The following is a 19,670-nucleotide window of genomic DNA, read 5'->3' on the forward strand; positions in this document are numbered from 1 at the left end:
TAGCAAAATGTCATAATTTAATTTTGGAAGACGTTTCATTGTCTGCTTACATGCCCCTTTTATTTATCCCACAGTTCTGACTTGGTGTACAGGGAGAATACTGTAAGAAAGGTCCATGTTCTGAATTCTGTTGCTGTACATTTCAAAAGTGCTGAGCAAATAGTTATATTGTCTACGTCCATCCTACCTCGTTCATTAATGTCTTAATCAAATTACGGATTGCCTCTTATCCGCTCGTCATCCACTTATGCCATAGTTTGTACATCTAAATTGTCAGTAGAAACCACATTTGTTTAAGCAAGTCAGACATATCAGCTATGTTGTTTTTAAAAGGCAGTAAATTAGGCTGAATTAAGTGTTTCGCTGCCAGACAAGGCTCCGCTGATAGCCAGGTGTAGCAGTAGTAAGGTGTTGGGACTGCTGTTGGGACCACTTTATATAGGCCCTAACAGTTTGTGGGAACCATTTGTAACCGTTATAGTGCAATTAATGTATTGTTTATTGTTGTGTTGTGTAGTGGCTTTGCTGGGATGGATCTAAAAAATAATCATGTTTAGTTTGCCCCACCAAGATTTACATGCTAAAATCGCCACTGCACTGGACACAAACTGGTTGAATCACTGTTGATTCAAAGTCATCACATTGCATTTTTTGTTGTTGAAATGATTCACCCAGTTTGTGCCTAATGGGCACAACATTTTCAATGACCGAAATGTAATACGTACAGGTATGTAATGTGTAAAGGTATGTCTGAGTGGATGTGTTGGGCTTTGAGTGGATGAGTAGTGTTGAGATATAGCGACAGAGTATTGAGTAGATATCTGGTAAATCAGTGGGAATAAATGTGCCTAAAGCCAATGCGTCGCATTGTAGATCTATTTTTTTATTTAACTAGGCAAGTCAGTTTAAGAACAAATTCGTATTTACAATGATGGCCTACACCGGCCAAACCTGGACAACGCTGGGCCAATTGTGCACCGATCACTGTTACTGCTGCTTCTGCTCAGCCAGCATCTGGTTTGGTCTCATACCCCAACTTGGTCTCAGTGCATTTCGTAATATTCTCTATGTAAATCCGAGACAATCCATTTAGTATGATATGTTTAATATGGTATGTATTCATTTGTGGATGTCCATGTTATGTTATATGTTTATTTGTTATGAATTTGAAAAACACACTATATGTTACGAATTTGCAAAACGCAGTATATGTTACAAATTCTAGCTAGGTGGCTAACCTTATGGTTAGGGAAGGGTTCGCTAAAAGAGTTAAGGTTAGGATTAGGGGAAGGGTTAGCTAACATGCTAAGCAGTTGCATAGCTAAAAAGTAGTAAGTAGTTGAAAATGTGCTAATTAGCTAAAATGCTCAAGTTATCCCTGATGAGATTTGCACTCACAACCTTTGGGTTGGTAGACATTTGTGTTATATGCCTACCCATCCACCCTGACCAACACACTAATTTCATAACCATAATAATAACCATCTGTCTTATGTAACCATACCAAATAAAACATATAATTATACTTTGATAATTCCGAATTTACGTTTACTATGTTATGTCTGGTGTATGAGGCCAGGCTAGATGCCCAGGTTGAACCCATGCGCCATGTGGGGAGCCTGCTGGAAGAGACACATACTCAGAGCAGGACAAGTACATAATGAATGTTCATGATTTCACCACGTCTTGAATTGAGGTACGGGCTGTCAATTATTCACTACCGCTTGAAAAAACATTCCCTGCAATTTTATGTAGCATTTATTTAACTAGGAACGTCAGTTAAGAAGAAATTCTTACTTACAGAGGGCCTACCCCAGAGTACGCTGGGCTAATTGTGCGCCGCCCTATGGGACTCCCAATTACAGCCGGGTGTGATTCAGCCTGGATTCGAACCAGGGACTGTAGTGACGCCTTAGACAGCTGCGCCACTCGGGAGCCCAAATGCCGTGTCCAATGCTCTAAACCCTCCCCATAAATTTAGAGTGCAATATTAGAGTCGGATTGATAACGCTCAATCCAGATAGGCCGCGATGGCAAAGGTGACATGTTCTGACGGAACTGTTCTATCAAATATGCCTATTGCTCCGCCACGGTAGGTAGCAGTAATGCACCATAGAAGACCACGGCGCTAGTACAGGAAGAAGAATTTACCATTCATTTCCGTAAATAAAATCAGTCACCATTTTCTCTTCCTGTTGTGAAGTTAGCGGCATGGAGAAGGCACGTTTCATCGTATCACGATCGAAACAGCATTTTGCGTTACAAATAGAATTGTAGCTATCTGAACACTATTTCATTTGATTTGTAAGACTGAAGTCTTTCAAATACGTTTCTGTAAACGCATTACCATCAAACTAATAGTAGCTAGCACATTTATAGCAAGCTGTATATAAGCTAACTGTATTGTGTTATGCTTTATGGTTCACAATACTTGCTTACCACTCTGTAGCTCAGTCAATTTATTCGCGCGCTATTGTTGCCATCATTCCCTCCCCAGCGCGTGTGTGTAAAGCATGGAGATTGAGGGGAGAGATTTCATGAACAGTCCCCCCTTGAAAACGGTGCGGTTTGGGGGCAATGTTGTTGCCACGTTAGCGAAATTCAAACAGGTGAGATTTCCAATCCAGTGACACCAAACTTGGATGCCTTAGACACTTATGTGATTCACTCTGGAATGTAGTTATAACCTGGTAAACACATGACAGTATTTGCTGCTGGTTGGTTGTTTTTCAAGGGAGACACCAGTGACTATGAGTTGTTGAAACATCAGCTGGCAGATCCAGATATCAAGGTAAATGAGCACGACTAGCAGTTCTGCTACATGTACAGTGTAACAAGGACGTTTCCAGAGGTCTTAATGATAATAGAATGTCTTCCTTTTTTGACAGGATGCCCAGATCATCAACTGGCTGCAGGAGTTCCGGAATTGTGTGACACAACTCAGCAAAGACCATGAGCAGCTGATCTATGTGGCTCTGGTGAGGATGGAACACTTGAATCAAGAGATGGACAGTACTGCCCAGTCCAGGAACAGTTTTCTAATGCTGTATCTACCCCTTGTGTCTCTATGAACCAGAGGCTGCCGTGGCTGGGCCGAAGCCCTGCCGTAGTGGAGGAGTATCTAGCCTTCCTCGGTAACCTGGTATCTGCCCAGACGGTCTACCTCCGGGCCTGCCTCAAGATGGTGGTCTCCAACTTCAAACCCAGTGAGTTCCTGTCTGTCTGCGTGGACATTCTGATAACTCAATATGGCTACTTTGAAGACGTGTTGTTTTTCCTTCCTTTCCAGAGAGAGTGAAGATCTGTGAGGGAGGAGTGGACATCTCTGACTCGGATGATGACGATGAAAGTAGGTGTTACTGTTTCATTACTGTTTGTGATGGGAAGGTTGTTCAACAGACAGTCCCTGAAATGTTTCATTGAAATACACACTGCAGTAAATTCATAGTGACCTGAGACTGCAGTTGGTAAAAGGCTGCTCCACTCGTCCTTTTAGGGAAACTAGGCACACCTCTAAAGCCCTTGAAGAGTGAGGATGATAAGAGGGGAGGTGAGGTGTAGATAAGATAGTGCACGGAGACTCTAGCACTGGGGACTTTCACTGCAGGAGTCCCACCCCTTATGGTTACTGATTTGTCAGGCTGACAGACTTCCTCATAAATCGTAGTTTTACTTCAATGTTACAATTTTGTTTTTACTTCAAACGTTACAGAATCAACGTTCCATTCCAATATAAAGGGTATAATGACACCCAGTTCACAGATCCAACTTGTTCAACGTTGGATGTTCGTTCAAAACGGCAAATACTTTTCATTTCTGCAGTTTTAACCCTTTCTCTTCTTTCTTGATTTGAAGACCTTCCAAGAAGTTTTGACCAGTGTCACCAGGCCCTGCAGCTGATTGGCAGATATGTCCCATCGTAAGTAGCCATAAGACAATCCTACAACATGTTGCTGGATCATTTTCAGACCCAGGTCTGACCTTGGGAATTGTTGACCCCCAATGCCAATGCTAACTGGTAACAAACATATTTTTTTGTCCTTCTCATTTCAGCACCAGCTGTTTCCTGATGCCCATTCTGATTGACAACTTTCCTTTTGTGCAGAAATCTTCCAGAACCCTGGTAAGCAGTGGCTGCGGTAGGTAGCCTCATGTTTCGTTCTTTATTGTCAGATTGTTGTACAGTATGGTTGTCTCACTCTCCCCAGGAGTGTTATGTCCATAACCTTCTGTCAGGTTGTTGTAGAGTATGGTTGTCTTTCACTCTCCCCAGGAGTGTTATGTCCATAACCTTCTGCGGGTGGCGGTGTACATCCCCTCTCTACGACGAGACGTCTTGGAACTCATCATCAGTAGGATGCTCAAACTGGACGTAAGTGCGTGTGTGTGTGTTTTGGCTTTCCAGTTCTTCACTGAGAAAAAGGTGTTTTTTGTGTGCTAACACGGTGTGTTGTGTTCCAGGTGAGTGCTCCCCGGGGAGAGATAGAGGAGGTGGAGGAGAATGCTGTGCAGCAAGAGTTGAAAGGAGAGCAGGAGGAGGAGGGCCTCTTTGACATGGTGATTGACTAGATCTGCTATGTTTTACATACAAGTCACTGGTGTGATTAGTTCTCCATTTTGTGACTGATGTGGTGTGACATTTCCCTCATCTCTCTCTCACACACAGGATGAGGATGCGTGTTCAGTGAAGTTCAGTCCAGCAGGGACCAATGTGATGGTCCACCCTGTTGCTGAGAGACTGGACACTCTCATGGTTGTGCTGCTGGCCTTCATCAAGGACATGTGCCATGTCAACAGTGAGCACAGGGTCTTCACACACACTCACTAGACATCTGACAAGACAGTGCTTACTCTGCTTCCTTTCTCTCTCCCCTTCCACCCTTCCATCTCTCTCCCCCTCTACTCTCTCTCTCTGGCAGGTTGTCTGGATGTGGAGCGGACTAAGGATCTGTACAAGGACCTGGTGTGTGTGTTTGATAAACTTATCCTACCTACACACGCCTCCTGTCACGTCCAATACGCCCTCTTCTACCTCTGCAGCTTCAGACTGGTCAGTACTCGCAACGGTGTGCATCCGTGCGGCTTTATAGTAGTGGCATTTTATAGAACGGTTGAGTGGGTAACTCTATTGATTAGCTGTGTGTTTGACCCCTCTCTCAGGCTCTGGCAGAGGCGTTTCTGGAACACCTGTGGAGGTTACTGCAGAGCCCGTCTCACCCGGCAGTACTGCGCCAATCTGCCGCTGGCTACATGGGTAGCTTCCTGGCCCGTGCCAACTTCCTGCCCGTCGCGTGAGTCACACCCTACTTTTGCTGATCAGAAAGGGCTCCTTAGAGCATGTTGGGGTGTGGTTGGTTCTACGCAGCATACTCTCTGGTCCCTCCTAACTCCCTGACTAAGATTCTCTGACTGTTCTCCGTCCTGCAGTACGGTACGTGCGTGTCTGGACCTGCTGGTCCCCTGGCTCCACCTATACATAGACAGCCAGGACTCCGGCTCCCGGGCCTACTGTGACATCACACTACACGGGCCCTTCTACAACGCCTGCCAGGCTGTCTTCTACACACTCATCTTCAGACACAGGAGCATCCTGGAGGGCAACATGAAGAAAGGTAGGGGATTACACATGCATGTAAAACACATACTTGCACAGATACAATAATTTTTAAAAAGTTGATAGACATATACAGTATATCTCCCTCTCTCTCACTGGCTTGGCAATCTGTGTGTCTGTAAGGGGGGGCTCTCTACCAGTTTCCAGTATTATATAACTGTGTGTCTGTAAGCGGGGGGCTCTCTACCAGTTTCCAGTATTATATAACTGTGTGTCTGTAAGGGGGCTCTACCAGTTTCCAGTATTATATAACTGTGTGTCTGTAAGGGGGCTCTCTACCAGTTTCCAGTATTATATAACTGTGTGTCTGTAAGGGGGGGCTCTCTACCAGTTTCCAGTATTATATAACTGTGTGTCTGTAAGGGGGGGCTCTCTACCAGTTTCCAGTATTATATAACTGTGTGTCTGTAAGGGGGGGCTCTCTACCAGTTTCCAGTATTATATAACTGTGTGTCTGTAAGGGGGGGCTCTCTACCAGTTTCCAGTATTATATAACTGTATGTTTGTTTCCCTCCCAGGGCTGGCGTACCTGCAGAGTCTGAACCTAGAGAGGATAGTGATGTGTCAGCTCAACCCTCTGAAGGTCTGCCTGCCTGCCGTCACCAACGTGTTTGCTGCCATCACCAGGTACAGTGGTACACCGACCAACCACCCTTTAAGCCAGTCGCACATCAATTACACTCTGCTACAGCACTGTTAGTTTCTGTCTGCTTCTAAAATGTGAAGTGGTTGTTTGACCCAGACGTGTATCCATCCATCCACAGAAAGTACCAGTTGGTGTTCTGCTACACCATCATCGAGAGGAACAACCGCCATGTTCTCCCCGTGGTCCGCAGCTCCGTGGGGGGCGACTGTGTGTCCACCAACACCAACCCCCTGGACAGTTTCTTCCCCTTCGACCCCTACGTGCTCAAGAGGTAACCCATGACCCCTTCTCAGGGACCACTTATCAGTGGGCACAAAACAGGAGAAATTGGTTGGAAATGGCAGTAGTACAACCTGAACTCTAAGAATAGAGTTAATTTTCCATTTCTGATCATATGTTTTTCTTCTCTCCTCTCCAGGTCAAGTAAACTAATCGAGCCCCTCTACCAGGTGTGGGAGGAGCCAGCAGACACTGAGGTGGACACCGTCACCACCAAGAGAGTCAGACCGGTAAAACACAGACAGTCTTGTATTCTCTCAGGGACTCACAAGATTGGATGCTGTGTGTCTCCCTATTGGTTGTTTTTGTGGTTTGATTGGCTGTTTTCTCTCTGTCTCAGTGCTCGGATGCAGATGAGGATGACTTCCTGCGAGGGGAGACGCCGGAGACAAAGGGGGTGATGGGTATGACCCCTGGCTCGTATGAGTCACACCTCCACAGCCCCAGCAGTGTGGGCTCGCCGCCCATCTCCTTCCTACAGAGACCCTTCTGACACCCCTGTATTTAACATGGACTCATCCACAACCCCCTGAAAAATGGACTATTCCCCAACCCTGAGCGCCTTCATACAGAGACACCCAGCTTTAAAGTTTTCAAATGGAATATTAAATGATCTTACCATAGACCAGTTCAAAATGGACGGGTCCGTCCTTCTCTATCATCACTGAAGAGAAGTATCAGTCGGAACCATCTACAATCACCACCCCATCAAGAACCTACTCCAGGATGCAAAAGATTATGAACACAGTGTACAATGCGTGGCTAGAGCTATTCATTTTATAATAATGGTTCTATGTTAAAGCAGTTAACATGTTATAACTGGTTAATAGTGAATAAGTTCATTTAACTCAACTATGGAAAGAAAATGTATTTGTTTTATCTAGGATGGGAAAATCGTAAGATTTTGTGTTCTCAGCGAAGGTAACTGTATTTACAAATACAAAATATCTGACACTTTCAATGGTTCACTGATTTTGGTTGTCTGATCTACAATTTGTGTCAAGTTCTGAACAACACATATTTATATAATTTTACAGATTGTAAACATGTTCCCTTTTGAAATTCAGTAGATGAAAAAGGAAACATTATTTCTGTAAACTTGTGCTTGTATGTATGGAGTATCAATTACATAGTTGACTAACTGTAAATAAAAGTCAAACTATTTGTGGGTTGACAGAAATTAATTTATTGTAAAAAATGATCAGTCGGGAACTGTACAGGGATGTCCTGTCCCACTCTGTTGCACTGTAACACACATCCTCTCAGGTAGGATTCTCAGAGGGTGTTTGCTTTGCGTATAAAAATATGGAAACACTTTCTCTGTGAACTTGTGTGAGAAAGAGTAAAGGGGTGTATCATCATCAGCAGGGTCAAAGAAAGACACTTGACCCTTGTCCCAGTCCAGCTGCACTCTGACCCTCTTGAGTTTCTCTGTGACTGTCATGGCTGTTGGGGGTGAGGTCATCGCTCTGTACTCCCTGTCTCGCAGACACATGGTCCAAAACCCGTTCTCCGGCCGGGCCTGGACCTCCGCATTCCTGGTGACAGACGTACAGGCCACGCCCAGAATCCAGTCGTTGTTACATCCTGTATCCACTACCCAGCAGTGGCTTCCTGAGCAAAGCCCGGTCATGCCCAGGACCTCTGCACTCATGTGGAAGCGTTCAGGGTTGTCAGGGAGACGGTGGGGCTGGCTGGTGTACTGAAGGGACGTGAGCTCATGTGACAGGAAGAGGCAGGGGTGGGCTGTGTTTGGGTCCAAGGTCACAGGAGCTGAAGAGGAGGAAATGGGCCAGAGACAGGAAAAGGGTTTGGGTCACTCACCACTGTTTTAGCTTCTCTCCGCCAGGTTAAAATGCTGTGGGAGTTAACCTTCTTATCTCCTCATCTCTTAACCATTGAAATTGACTTACTATATTCAACATGCAGAAGCATTTTCTTACAGACTCTGTACTTAAGGTTACAGAGGTGCTTGGCCACATCAATCAGCGCCCCTGAAATCCTCTCCGGGTCCTGCCCTGTGCACTGGGCTCTGAAATGACAGAATAATACAATTGTCCTGTTCAATATTCCAAAGCAAAGAGAGGGAGGAAAAAATAGAATGATCGACAGAGAGAGGTGGGGCATTTCAACATACCTCTCTATAGTGGCTTTACAATTCTGAAAAATAAAGAAAGTGTAATATTGTGGCTGAATAAAAAAATAAATCTCATCCTCTCCTCAAAAACAATTATTCTGGCTTTTTAAAAGTGTCTGGCTTTTTAAAAGTGTAAATTGTGCCAGTACAAACCTGGAGCAATGCCATGTCGTCAGCATCAGTCATCTCCTGTGTTATGACTGTTATAGTCTCTTTGAGGTATAACATCCCTGCTGCAGCCTTTGTCACCATACTCTTCATCAGCCCTATCTTCTCCTCTTCCTCCTCCTTCAGAGCAGCTAGCCTCGCTGCCTCTTCCTCATACAGGAACTGGTGGAGCTCCACAAACAGATCCTTTATCTGCCTCTCTGTCTCCAGGGCCTGATTCTGAGGGGCAGTTAGAGCACAACTTGATGGATTTGAGTTCATTTGAATGAAAAGGAAACTGAGATGACATCTGTAGAGATTACCTTAATGGACTCGAGCATCTCTTCAGAGGTTCCCTTCAGTCTAATGAGGGAGTCCAGAGTATGCTGTAAGGTTTTCAGTGCTACGTTGAGCTCATCCTAGAAGTCAGAGGGTATTCTAACATGAGGCTTCTTATGAAAGCAGCAAGCTGTAACCCGATTAAACGTCTAGATTTAATGTGAAATAAATTAACAATAGGTTCAATGCCAGGTGTGTTGCTTGACTAAAATAACCCTTTCAATACCTGAGATAATTTATTATGTTTAAAGTTGTTTTACTCTGCAAACACATTGTATGTCCATCAACACCACTCACTGACGTACAACCAGCAGATCAGATATAATACTTTACACACTGGAATTTCTCTGCTATATTTCTCTGCTAATACTGTACACTCACATATACTGTCAGGATAGACCTGATTAACAGCATTCTACTGCCAGGGGCCACAGGCTCCTTACATGAGAAAATGGCAACGTTAACTATGAAAACAGACATTGCCAAATGATTTCATGCATATACATTCTAGAGTCATTTCAATTATTATTCAGTCTCTCACCTTGCAATCCTGTGCTGCCTTCTCTGTGGGTACGCAGTCATGGTTCTTGTGTATTTTCGAGGCTTGGCACACTACACAGACAGGCTGCTTGTCCACCAGACAGAAGAATCTGAGTCTCTCTCCATGTAGACTACAAAGTACACGGTTCCCCTCGACTGAGCTCTGAATCCTCCTCTGTTGCAAAGCTTCACAGAGGTTCTTCAGAGCCAGGTTGGAGGGAGGGGTGCGCTTGGAAGCTCTTCTCCTGCAGACAGGGCACTGTCTGAGGGCTGAGGTGTTCCAGTAGCATTGTAGGCAGGTCTTACAAAAGCTGTGGCTACATGGTAGGAGGACAGGGTCCCTGAAGATGTCACAGCACACAGGACAGGAGAGATCCTCCTCTGGGAGACACACACTGGATGACATGTATGTCTTCACCTGATCAGGTACCGGGAGTCTGTGAAGAAGATATCCTCTGGCTTAAACAATACTACATTCCCATGTCAAGCATATAAACGTGGAGATTATTTACTTTGTCTTTCAGAAATCACCTCCCTTTTGATTTTCAAAACAGATACTCAAAGTGCCTATTCTTCCATTGTTCTTGTTGTAATGCCAGACCTTAAAAGTGCAGGCTGTTTTCCTGTCTGTTGAGTTGTGCTTGTGTGTGACTCCAGAGACACACAGTACTGCGTGACAGACAGCAACGCGAAACAGGAAGTCGAGCCCTATTGGTCACATGTGGAATAGCTGCAAACTGGTTTAGCCTAGAACCTGTTACATGTTTTGAATTGCAACATTGTTAAAGGTTGTGGATAGAGATACACAATCAATAACTTTAAAAGCCTTTAAAAGACTGAAAAGTGAAAGACGACTGTCAAGATATATCTCATGAAGCAGGATGAAAATGTGATCAACCAAAATTATTGGTAAAATCATCATAAATAAAATTGGCCTCACATTACATTGTGTTCCTAAAACATATGCATTTACATGTTTATAACAAAGGCAGGTACAATGTAGGCCTAACGTAAACACCATACACATCATTACCTATTGTATACAACTGTTATACCTGTTTGTACCTTGCACTATATTCATTATTTGCAAATAAAACTTACAATGTGGATAACTGTGTAATCTAAAGCAATAATTATATGCCAGTGCTTTTGACACCAATGAATGCTCATATAGAGCAAAGCTTCAAAAGGTATTCTGTAGGCCTAACCTTCCCCTTCCACAACCTCAATGGCAAACCAAGTTTCTTCCCCAAAAGCCTGTGCAGCTTCATTGCATTTACATTAGGAAAGGGGATGAAGAGGGGTTCACAGGGGGAGAAAGGGGTTTGGAGGGGCTAGCCTGTGTTTCCCTTGAAAACTCAAGGTTTCAGGATATTGGTTAAAAACAAATCAACCATCTGCCTCCAGCTCCAGTGTGATATTTTAAATATTTGTTATTGTTGCTTGGTGTCAATATCAGATCAAATCCAACTTGATTTGCCACATGCGCCGAATACAACAAGTATAAACCTTACCGTGAAATGCTGAATACAACAAGTATAAACCTTACCGTGAAATGCTGACTTACAACAAGTATAAACCTTACCGTGAAATGCTGAATACAACAAGTATAAACCTTACCGTGAAATGCTGACTTACAACAAGTATAAACCTTACCGTGAAATGCTGAATACAACAAGTATAAACCTTACCGTGAAATGCTTACTTACAACAAGTATAAACCTTACCGTGAAATGCTGAATACAACAAGTATAAACCTTACCATGAAATGCTTACTTACAAGCCCTTAACCAACAGTGTAAACCTTACCGTGAAATGCTTACTTACAAGCCCTTAACCAACAGTGCAGTTCAAGAAGAGTTAAGAAAATATTTACCAAGTAGACTAAAATAGAAAGTAATAATAAAAAGTAACAGTGAGTAGCAGCAGAGTAGCAGCAGTATAAAAAAGGGAGGGGGGGAGGGTGTCAATGTAAATTGTCCGGTAGCCATTTGATTAATTGTTCAGCAGTCTTATGGCTTGGGGGTAGAAGCTGTTAAGGAGCCTTTTGGTCCTAGACTTGGCACTCCAGGACCGCTTGCTGTGCGGTATCAGAGAAAACAGTCTATAACTCGGGTGACCGGAGTCTCTGACAATTTTATGGGCTTTCCTCTGACACCGCCAATTATATAGGTCCTGGATGGCAGGAAGTTTGGCCCCATTGATGTACTGGGCCTTTCGCACTACCCTCTGTAGCGCCTTACGGTCAGATACCGAGCAGTTGACATACCAGGCGGTGATGCAACCGGTCAGGATGCTCTTGATTTTGCAGCTGTAGAACCTTTTGAGGATATGGGGACACATGTCAAATCTTTTCAGTCTCCTGAGGGGGAAAAGGTTTTGTCGTGCCCTCTTCACGACCGTCTTGGTATGTTTGGACCATGATAGTTTGTTGGTGATGTGGACACCAAGGAAATTGAAACTCTCAACATTAGTCCACAGTGTGTGGTTTGTAGCAATCACTACATGTGATTGTGACCACTTTATATTATTGGGGAAAATCTATGAACATTCATTAGTGGCTTGATGACGATGATAATTTCACAAGAGATGTTATTGTAGGATGCGTGCAGCTATCATTACACCACTCAGTGACTATAGTCGTGTAACTACGCATCTCTGGAGCAATCTCTTCATTCAAAGACTCAATCATGGACACTCTTACTGACAGTTGTAGCTGCTTTGTGTGATGTATTGTTGTCTCTACCTTCTTGACTTTTGTGCTGTTGTCTGTGCCCAATGTTTGTACCATGTTGTTGTTATGTTGTGTTGCTACCATGCTATTTTGTCATGAGTTGCTGCCTCGCTATGTTGTTGTCTTAGGTTTCACTTTATGTAGTGTTTTGTTGACTCTCTTGTTGTGATGTGTGTTTTGCACTGTATTTATATTGTATTTATTATTATTACTATTATTATTTATTTATCGTTCTCGCATGAGGCCTTTTGCCTTTTGGTAGACCGTCATTGTAAATAAGAATTTGTTCTTAACTGACTTGCCTAGTTAAATAAAGGTTAAATAAAATAAAATAAATAAAATGGCGAGTTCCAAATCACAGCATCCTATCCGCTCTCTCCACGAGCCTAGGACGACGTATCCCACTTTTCCTCCAGTCTTTCGTTACCATGGGGATGACGTCAGGTTGCACCACCGATTCGGCCCAGTAGTAGCAGGAGAGGCGGGTCCATCAGATAGTCAGCTGGGTAAGAAGACAAAGAGAGTCCTCCAAGCCCAGTACCTTCTCGTTCCACCGTCGAATCCTCACAGCTAACGCCCTTCCTTCCATCCAAAATGCGCGAAATAGTACATCTGCAAGCCGGACAGTGCGGAAACCAGATTGGAGCCAAGGTATTACTCTTCTCTTGTTTGTATATCAATAAAATAGATTGCTTCATTTGGGGATTGCATGCGACCTAGATAAACCTCGTTCTCTCTGCGTAGTGCGTAGCTAAATTAAGAATGGCCGCTTGTAATCCACCCATAAGACTGCATCCTCGATGGGCTATAATAGGCCTATAGGCTACCATGGACGAAAAATGCATGATCATTCCGTGCACAAGATAAACTAATTTTTAATCGATGTTGCATACGATATGACATGCCCTGATTTAAAAAAAAAAATGTTTTATTGTTTCCGCTGATTCATTCTCAATGGTTATTTGGGGTCCTTGTAAAATGGGCGTTGAAGGGAAAGATATGGTAGCCTACTAGAATACCTCCGTCCTCCCTTTTAGGACATTACATATTCAACCCGATTAATATTTCGATCTAAATGGCATTTTAATGCTTAATTTGAAGCATTTAGACGATTCCATAATTATGTAAAGGGATTATTTAATGCAAGTCATGCTATTTGTGTTGCTTCTGAAAAGGTAAATGTCCATGCAACAGAAAATACACATTGCATTATCTATTTATTTATATTCTAATTTGCGTTTTAAATGGATGCTTCTGTGTATTGCTATTGCCTTGCATCTCCTCCCCCTGTACCCTCCTTCGCTCACTCTCTCTCACTCATTCTCTCTCGTCTCAGTTCTGGGAGGTGATCAGTGATGAGCATGGCATCGACCCGACTGGAACCTACCATGGAGACAGCGACCTGCAGCTAGACAGGATCAATGTGTACTACAATGAGGCCTCAGGTACAGTATGCACATTATATAGCATTTCATACATAAACCACAATGTCTCCAATTATTGAAACATGTGCAATTAAATAAACTGCTGTTTTAATTAGGAAAAATGAACTGATTACACTTATACAAACAAATAATACATATATAAAGCATGTACAGCAACACTAGTTTCAGTATGCCCAACATTTCCCTCTTCTTATTTTATGTACATATTCTTATTCATTCCTTTACACTTGTGTGTATAAGGTAGTTGTTGTGCTTCTAGTTCTGACCATACAGTAATATCTAACAATTTCACAAGTATTTCGCTACACTCACATTAACATCTGCTCACCATGTGTATGTGACAAATAAAAATGTATTTCATTTTGATTTGATTTTTCAGGTGGGAAGTATGTCCCCCGTGCCATCCTGGTGGATCTGGAGCCGGGCACCATGGACTCTGTCAGGTCTGGCCCCTTCGGACAGATCTTCAGGCCAGACAACTTTGTCTTCGGTGAGTGATTGGTTTGGTAGTCAGTGTAAATATGAGATTTGGTGGTAGACTACTAATGTAATCTTGTCCCATCAGTGAAGTTGTGGTTTATGACACTTGTATGCAGGTCAGAGTGGAGCTGGAAACAACTGGGCCAAGGGCCACTACACAGAGGGAGCAGAGCTGGTAGACTCTGTCATGGATGTAGTGAGGAAGGAGGCAGAGAGCTGTGACTGTCTCCAGGGCTTCCAGCTCACCCACTCCCTGGGTGGGGGTACTGGCTCTGGCATGGGCACCCTGCTCATCAGCAAGATCCGTGAGGAGTACCCTGACCGCATCATGAACACCTTCAGCGTGGTGCCCTCTCCCAAAGTGTCCGACACAGTGGTGGAGCCCTACAACGCCACCCTCTCTGTGCATCAGCTGGTGGAGAACACAGATGAGACCTTCTGCATCGACAACGAAGCCCTCTACGACATCTGCTTCCGCACTCTCAAGCTCACCACACCCACCTATGGAGACCTCAACCACCTGGTGTCAGCCACCATGAGTGGAGTGACCACCTGCCTTCGTTTCCCTGGCCAGCTCAATGCCGACCTCCGCAAACTGGCTGTCAACATGGTGCCCTTCCCCCGCCTGCACTTCTTCATGCCCGGCTTTGCCCCCCTCACCAGCAGGGGGAGTCAGCAGTACCGCGCACTGTCCGTGCCTGAGCTCACCCAGCAGATGTTCGACTCCAAGAACATGATGGCGGCCTGCGACCCTCGTCACGGCCGTTACCTCACCGTGGCCGCTATCTTCCGTGGCCGCATGTCCATGAAGGAGGTGGACGAGCAGATGCTCAACGTCCAGAACAAGAACAGCAGCTACTTTGTGGAATGGATCCCCAACAACGTGAAGACCGCTGTCTGCGACATCCCACCCCGCGGCCTCAAGATGTCTGCCACCTTCATCGGCAACAGCACAGCCATCCAGGAGCTGTTCAAGCGTATCTCTGAGCAGTTCACTGCCATGTTCCGCCGTAAGGCCTTCCTTCACTGGTACACCGGAGAGGGTATGGATGAGATGGAGTTCACTGAGGCTGAGAGCAACATGAATGACCTGGTGTCTGAGTACCAGCAGTACCAAGATGCCACCGCTGAGGAGGGCGAGTTTGAAGAGGAGGGAGAAGAGGAAGCCGCCTAAACCATCCCGTCACTCAACTGCCAAACAGTCTCACTCCCCTCCGTCCTGACCCCAAAGCACAACTTGTTAAGTTAATGTTAAAGAAAAGGAAACTCCGATTTGTGATAATTAAATGAATGTGCTCAAGCATCTCTTCAGAGGTTCCCTTCAGTCTAATTAGTATCCTGTAAGGTTTTCAGGTCTCATCCTAGAAGTCAGAGGGTATTCTAACATGAGGTTTCTTATGAAAGCAGCAAGCTGTAACTCGATGTCTAAATTGAATTGTGTGAATAAATTAACAATGTGTTCCAATGCTTGGTGTGTTGCTTTACTTAATTAACCTTTTCAATTACCTGAGATCATTTTCAAAGTTTACAACAAAAAAAAACAATCTTTCTGTAAAAACATCAGTTCATCATTTTGACCTGCTGGTTGTAAATCAGTAAGTGGCACTGACGTACAACCAGCAGGTCAGATAGAATACTTTACACACTTTAGACAATGGTAGGTCAATTATGGTGCATTGGGAAAATGTTGTGTGCCAGCAAAGAGCTGCTGTATTTTGAATGGTAGTGTAATTTCTTTCCACAGAATACAGTACCGTACTGTATTTTTGGAGCGCCAAAACCTTTTTGTTTATGGCTCATGAATATATTTTGAGGCGTACCTTGTAAGAGACTATTCTTTTCACCTGTTAGTGAGTATGCTGTACCAATCTAACTCTTATGTGGTTACAGTGCCCCCATCAATTTAAAATATATAGGGGATGGATAAGAGTGGTAGCAAGTCTTTGAGCATTTTGCCATGTCCCTTTGGCCTGTTTTGCCCTGTAGTCGCTGCCGTTTGGAAGCCTGTGTTAAGGCCTCTAGAAGTGCAAGTGATACAAAACACCAAATATTCATTGATATGCTGTAATGTATTTTTATATTATATGTATTTGTATCTTTATTTAACCAGGTAGGCCAGTTGAGAACAAGTTCTCATTTACAACTGCGACCTGGCCAAGATAAATCAAAGCTGTGTGACACAAACACAGTTACACACGGAATAAACAAATGTACAGTCAATAATACAATAGAAAAAGTCTAAATACAGTGTGTGCAAATGAGGTAAGATTAAGGAGATAAGGCAATAAATAGGCCGTAGTGGCGAAGTAATGACAATTTAGCAAATAAACACAAGTGATAGATGTGCAGAAGATGAATGTGCAAGTAGAAATACTGGGGTGCAAAGGAGAAGAAAAAAATCTATATATGGGGATGAGGTAGTTGGATGGGCTATTTACAGATGGGCTATGTACAGGTGCAATGATCTGTAAGCTGCTCTGACAGCTGATGCTTAAAGTTGGTGAAGGAGATATGTGTGAGGGTGACCAGTGAAATATACCTCAATTCTATGGTATTGTACCATGTGTCATTACACAGTACTCATTTTGACACTATTTAAATTGCAGTAGTTCTACTGCAATATGAAATACATCGACTTACTTACCCCTAGCTGCCTGTAAATTACTGTTAATGTTACAGCAACACCTTTACAGTGTACACAGCATCAATGCCAAACCAAGTTTCTTCCTATGAAGCCTGTGTAAATTGTTGGATTTACATAATGGGAGGGGGCTTCACAGGAGGGACTACCTGTTTGATCACACTTGCAGGGTGTTTACCTTGACCACAGTCAGTTTCAGAATATTGATTTAATAATAGCCTACTACCATCTGCCTCAATCTACAGTATGGTATTTTAAATATGTATTTTTTTGGTTGGTGCCAATATATCATCAGTCCACAGTGTGTGGTTTGTATCTTGTGCTTCACCACTCGTGATTGTGACCACTGTGTTACTGGGGAAAATCTCTCATGAACATCATTAGTGGGTTGATGACAATGATACCTTCAGCTCACTTATGATAGTCTATTTTATTGTAAGATGCATGCAGTTATAACTTCATCACTCAGTCAGTAGGGTCAGGTGACTGCACATCACTACACCACTCAGCCAGTAGGGTCGGGTGACTGTGCATCACTACACCACTCAGTCAGTAGGGTCGGGAGACTGTGCATCACTACACCACTCAGTCAGTAGGGTCAGGTGACTGCACATCACTACACCACTCAGTCAGTAGGGTCGGGTGACTGTGCATCACTACACCACTCAGTCAGTAGGGTCAGGTGACTGCACATCACTACACCACTCAGTCAGTAGGGTCAGGTGACTGCACATCACTACACCACTCAGTCAGTAGGGTCAGGTGACTGCACATCACTACACCACTCAGCCAGTAGGGTCGGGTGACTGTGCATCACTACACCACTCAGTCAGTAGGGTCAGGTGACTGCACATCACTACACCACTCAGTCAGTAGGGTCAGGTGACTGCACATCACTACACCACTCAGTCAGTAGGGTCGGGTGACTGTGCATCACTACACCACTCAGTCAGTAGGGTCAGGTGACTGCACATCACTACACCACTCAGCCAGTAGGGTCGGGTGACTGTGCATCACTACACCACTCAGTCAGTAGGGTCGGGTCACTGCGCATCACTACACTAGTCAGTAGGGTCGGGTGACTGCGCATCACTACACCACTCAGTCAGTAGGGTCGGGTCACTGCGCATCACTACACTAGTCAGTAGGGTCGGGTGACTGCACATCACTACACCACTCAGTCAGTAGGGTCGGGTCACTGCGCATCACTACACTAGTCAGTAGGGTCGGGTGACTGCACATCACTACACCACTCAGTCAGTAGGGTCGGGTCACTGCGCATCACTACACCACTCAGTCAGTAGGGTCGGGTCACTGCGCATCACTACACCACTCAGTCAGTAGGTTCGGGTGACTGCATCACTACACCACTCAGTCAGTAGGTTCGGGTCACTGCGCATCACTACACTAGTCAGTAGGGTCGGGTGACTGTGCATCACTACACCACTCAGTCAGTAGGGTCGGGTCACTGCGCATCACTACACCACTCAGTCAGTAGGTTCGGGTCACTGCGCATCACTACACCACTCAGTCAGTAGGGTCGGGTGACTGTGCATCACTACACCACTCAGTCAGTAGGTTCGGGTGACTGCATCACATCACTCAGTCACCACATCAGTCAGTAGGGTCGGGTGACTGTGCATCACTACACCACTCAGTCAGTAGGTTCGGGTGACTGTGCATCACTACACCACTCAGTCAGTAGGGTCGGGTGACTGTGCATCACTACACCACTCAGTCAGTAGGTTCGGGTGACTGTGCATCACTACACCACTCAGTCAGTAGGTTCGGGTGACTGTGCATCACTACACTAGTCAGTAGGTTCGGGTGACTGTGCATCACTACACCACTCAGTCAGTAGGGTCGGGTGACTGTGCATCACTACACTAGTCAGTAGGGTCGGGTGACTGTGCATCACTACACCACTCAGTCAGTAGGTTCGGGTGACTGTGCATCACTACACCACTCAGTCAGTAGGTTCGGGTCACTGCGCATCACTACACCACTCAGTCAGTAGGTTCGGGTGACTGCGCATCACTACACCACTCAGTCAGTAGGTTCGGGTCACTGCGCATCACTACACCACTCAGTCAGTAGGTTCGGGTCACTGCGCATCACTACACCACTCAGTCAGTAGGTTCGGGTGACTGCGCATCACTACACCACTCAGTCAGTAGGTTCGGGTGACTGCACATCACTACACCACTCAGTCAGTAGGTTCGGGTCACTGCGCATCACTACACCACTCAGTCAGTAGGTTCGGGTGACTGTGCATCACTACACTAGTCAGTAGGGTCGGGTGACTGCACATCACTACACCACTCAGTCAGTAGGGTCGGGTCACTGCGCATCACTACACCACTCAGTCAGTAGGGTTGGGTGACTGTGCATCACTACACCACTCAGTCAGTAGGTTCGGGTCACTGCGCATCACTACACCACTCAGTCAGTAGGGTCGGGCTACACCACTCAGTCAGTAGGGTCAGTTGACTGTGCATCACTACACCACTCAAGTCAGTAGGTTCGGGTGACTGCCCATCTCTGGAACACTCATTGATGAAGACTTCCAAATAACAGCATCCTATCCACTCTCTCCACGAGTTTAGGATCCCTTCTCTCCTCTGGTCTTTGGTTGCCATGAGGATGACGCCCACCGATTCGGCCCAGT

The 19,670-nt window shown here is 44.8% G+C and overlaps 3 protein-coding genes across 3 annotated transcripts; 2 read left to right on the forward strand and 1 right to left on the reverse strand.

Moving 5' to 3' along the window:
• Window positions 1–2,167: 2,167 nt before the first annotated feature.
• LOC124015920 (RNA polymerase I-specific transcription initiation factor RRN3-like) lies at window positions 2,168–7,806 on the forward strand. Its single transcript, XM_046331402.1, has 17 exons — window positions 2,168–2,609; window positions 2,735–2,791; window positions 2,889–2,978; window positions 3,077–3,206; window positions 3,290–3,349; window positions 3,856–3,919; window positions 4,054–4,123; window positions 4,274–4,372; window positions 4,462–4,557; window positions 4,667–4,796; window positions 4,920–5,050; window positions 5,161–5,291; window positions 5,428–5,612; window positions 6,133–6,241; window positions 6,379–6,531; window positions 6,679–6,769; window positions 6,880–7,806. Exons 1-17 carry the CDS (start codon window positions 2,514–2,516, stop codon window positions 7,030–7,032), a joined length of 1,845 nt encoding a protein of 614 aa, XP_046187358.1. The 5' UTR covers window positions 2,168–2,513; the 3' UTR covers window positions 7,033–7,806.
• Window positions 7,706–11,276, reverse strand: LOC124015921 (zinc-binding protein A33-like). Its single transcript, XM_046331403.1, has 6 exons — window positions 9,704–11,276; window positions 9,147–9,242; window positions 8,830–9,063; window positions 8,677–8,699; window positions 8,453–8,571; window positions 7,706–8,312 (listed from the first exon to the last, which is right to left on the reverse strand). Exons 1-6 carry the CDS (start codon window positions 10,106–10,108, stop codon window positions 7,741–7,743), a joined length of 1,449 nt encoding a protein of 482 aa, XP_046187359.1. The 5' UTR covers window positions 10,109–11,276; the 3' UTR covers window positions 7,706–7,740.
• A 1,650-nt stretch (window positions 11,277–12,926) lies between these two features.
• Window positions 12,927–15,828, forward strand: LOC124016528 (tubulin beta-4B chain-like). Its single transcript, XM_046332111.1, has 4 exons — window positions 12,927–13,087; window positions 13,773–13,881; window positions 14,261–14,371; window positions 14,478–15,828. The coding sequence occupies exons 1-4, from the start codon at window positions 13,031–13,033 to the stop codon at window positions 15,533–15,535; spliced, it is 1,335 nt and encodes a 444-aa protein (XP_046188067.1). The 5' UTR covers window positions 12,927–13,030; the 3' UTR covers window positions 15,536–15,828.
• Window positions 15,829–19,670: the final 3,842 nt, after the last annotated feature.

Source organism: Oncorhynchus gorbuscha, linkage group LG26 (genome assembly GCF_021184085.1).
Source record: "Oncorhynchus gorbuscha isolate QuinsamMale2020 ecotype Even-year linkage group LG26, OgorEven_v1.0, whole genome shotgun sequence".
Lineage (NCBI taxonomy): Eukaryota > Metazoa > Chordata > Actinopteri > Salmoniformes > Salmonidae > Oncorhynchus > Oncorhynchus gorbuscha.

Bases quoted from the DNA above. Each gene is read 5' to 3' on its own strand.
- LOC124015921 (XM_046331403.1), bottom strand. From the start codon at position 10,108: ATGTCATCCAGTGTGTGTCTCCCAGAGGAGGATCTCTCCTGTCCTGTG. The intron at 8,700-8,829 runs GTTTGTACTGGC...TTTATTTTTCAG, and splicing joins ACGACATGGCATTGCTCCAG to AATTGTAAAGCCACTATAGA. The intron at 8,313-8,452 runs GTAAGTCAATTT...CCTCCTCTTCAG, and splicing joins GCTTCTGCATGTTGAATATA to CTCCTGTGACCTTGGACCCA.
- LOC124015920 (XM_046331402.1), top strand. From the start codon at position 2,514: ATGGAGATTGAGGGGAGAGATTTCATGAACAGTCCCCCCTTGAAAACG. The intron at 2,792-2,888 runs GTAAATGAGCAC...CTTTTTTGACAG, and splicing joins TGGCAGATCCAGATATCAAG to GATGCCCAGATCATCAACTG. The intron at 3,350-3,855 runs GTAGGTGTTACT...CTTGATTTGAAG, and splicing joins CTCGGATGATGACGATGAAA to ACCTTCCAAGAAGTTTTGAC.
- LOC124016528 (XM_046332111.1), top strand. From the start codon at position 13,031: ATGCGCGAAATAGTACATCTGCAAGCCGGACAGTGCGGAAACCAGATT. The intron at 13,088-13,772 runs GTATTACTCTTC...CTCTCGTCTCAG, and splicing joins GAAACCAGATTGGAGCCAAG to TTCTGGGAGGTGATCAGTGA. The intron at 14,372-14,477 runs GTGAGTGATTGG...ACTTGTATGCAG, and splicing joins GCCAGACAACTTTGTCTTCG to GTCAGAGTGGAGCTGGAAAC.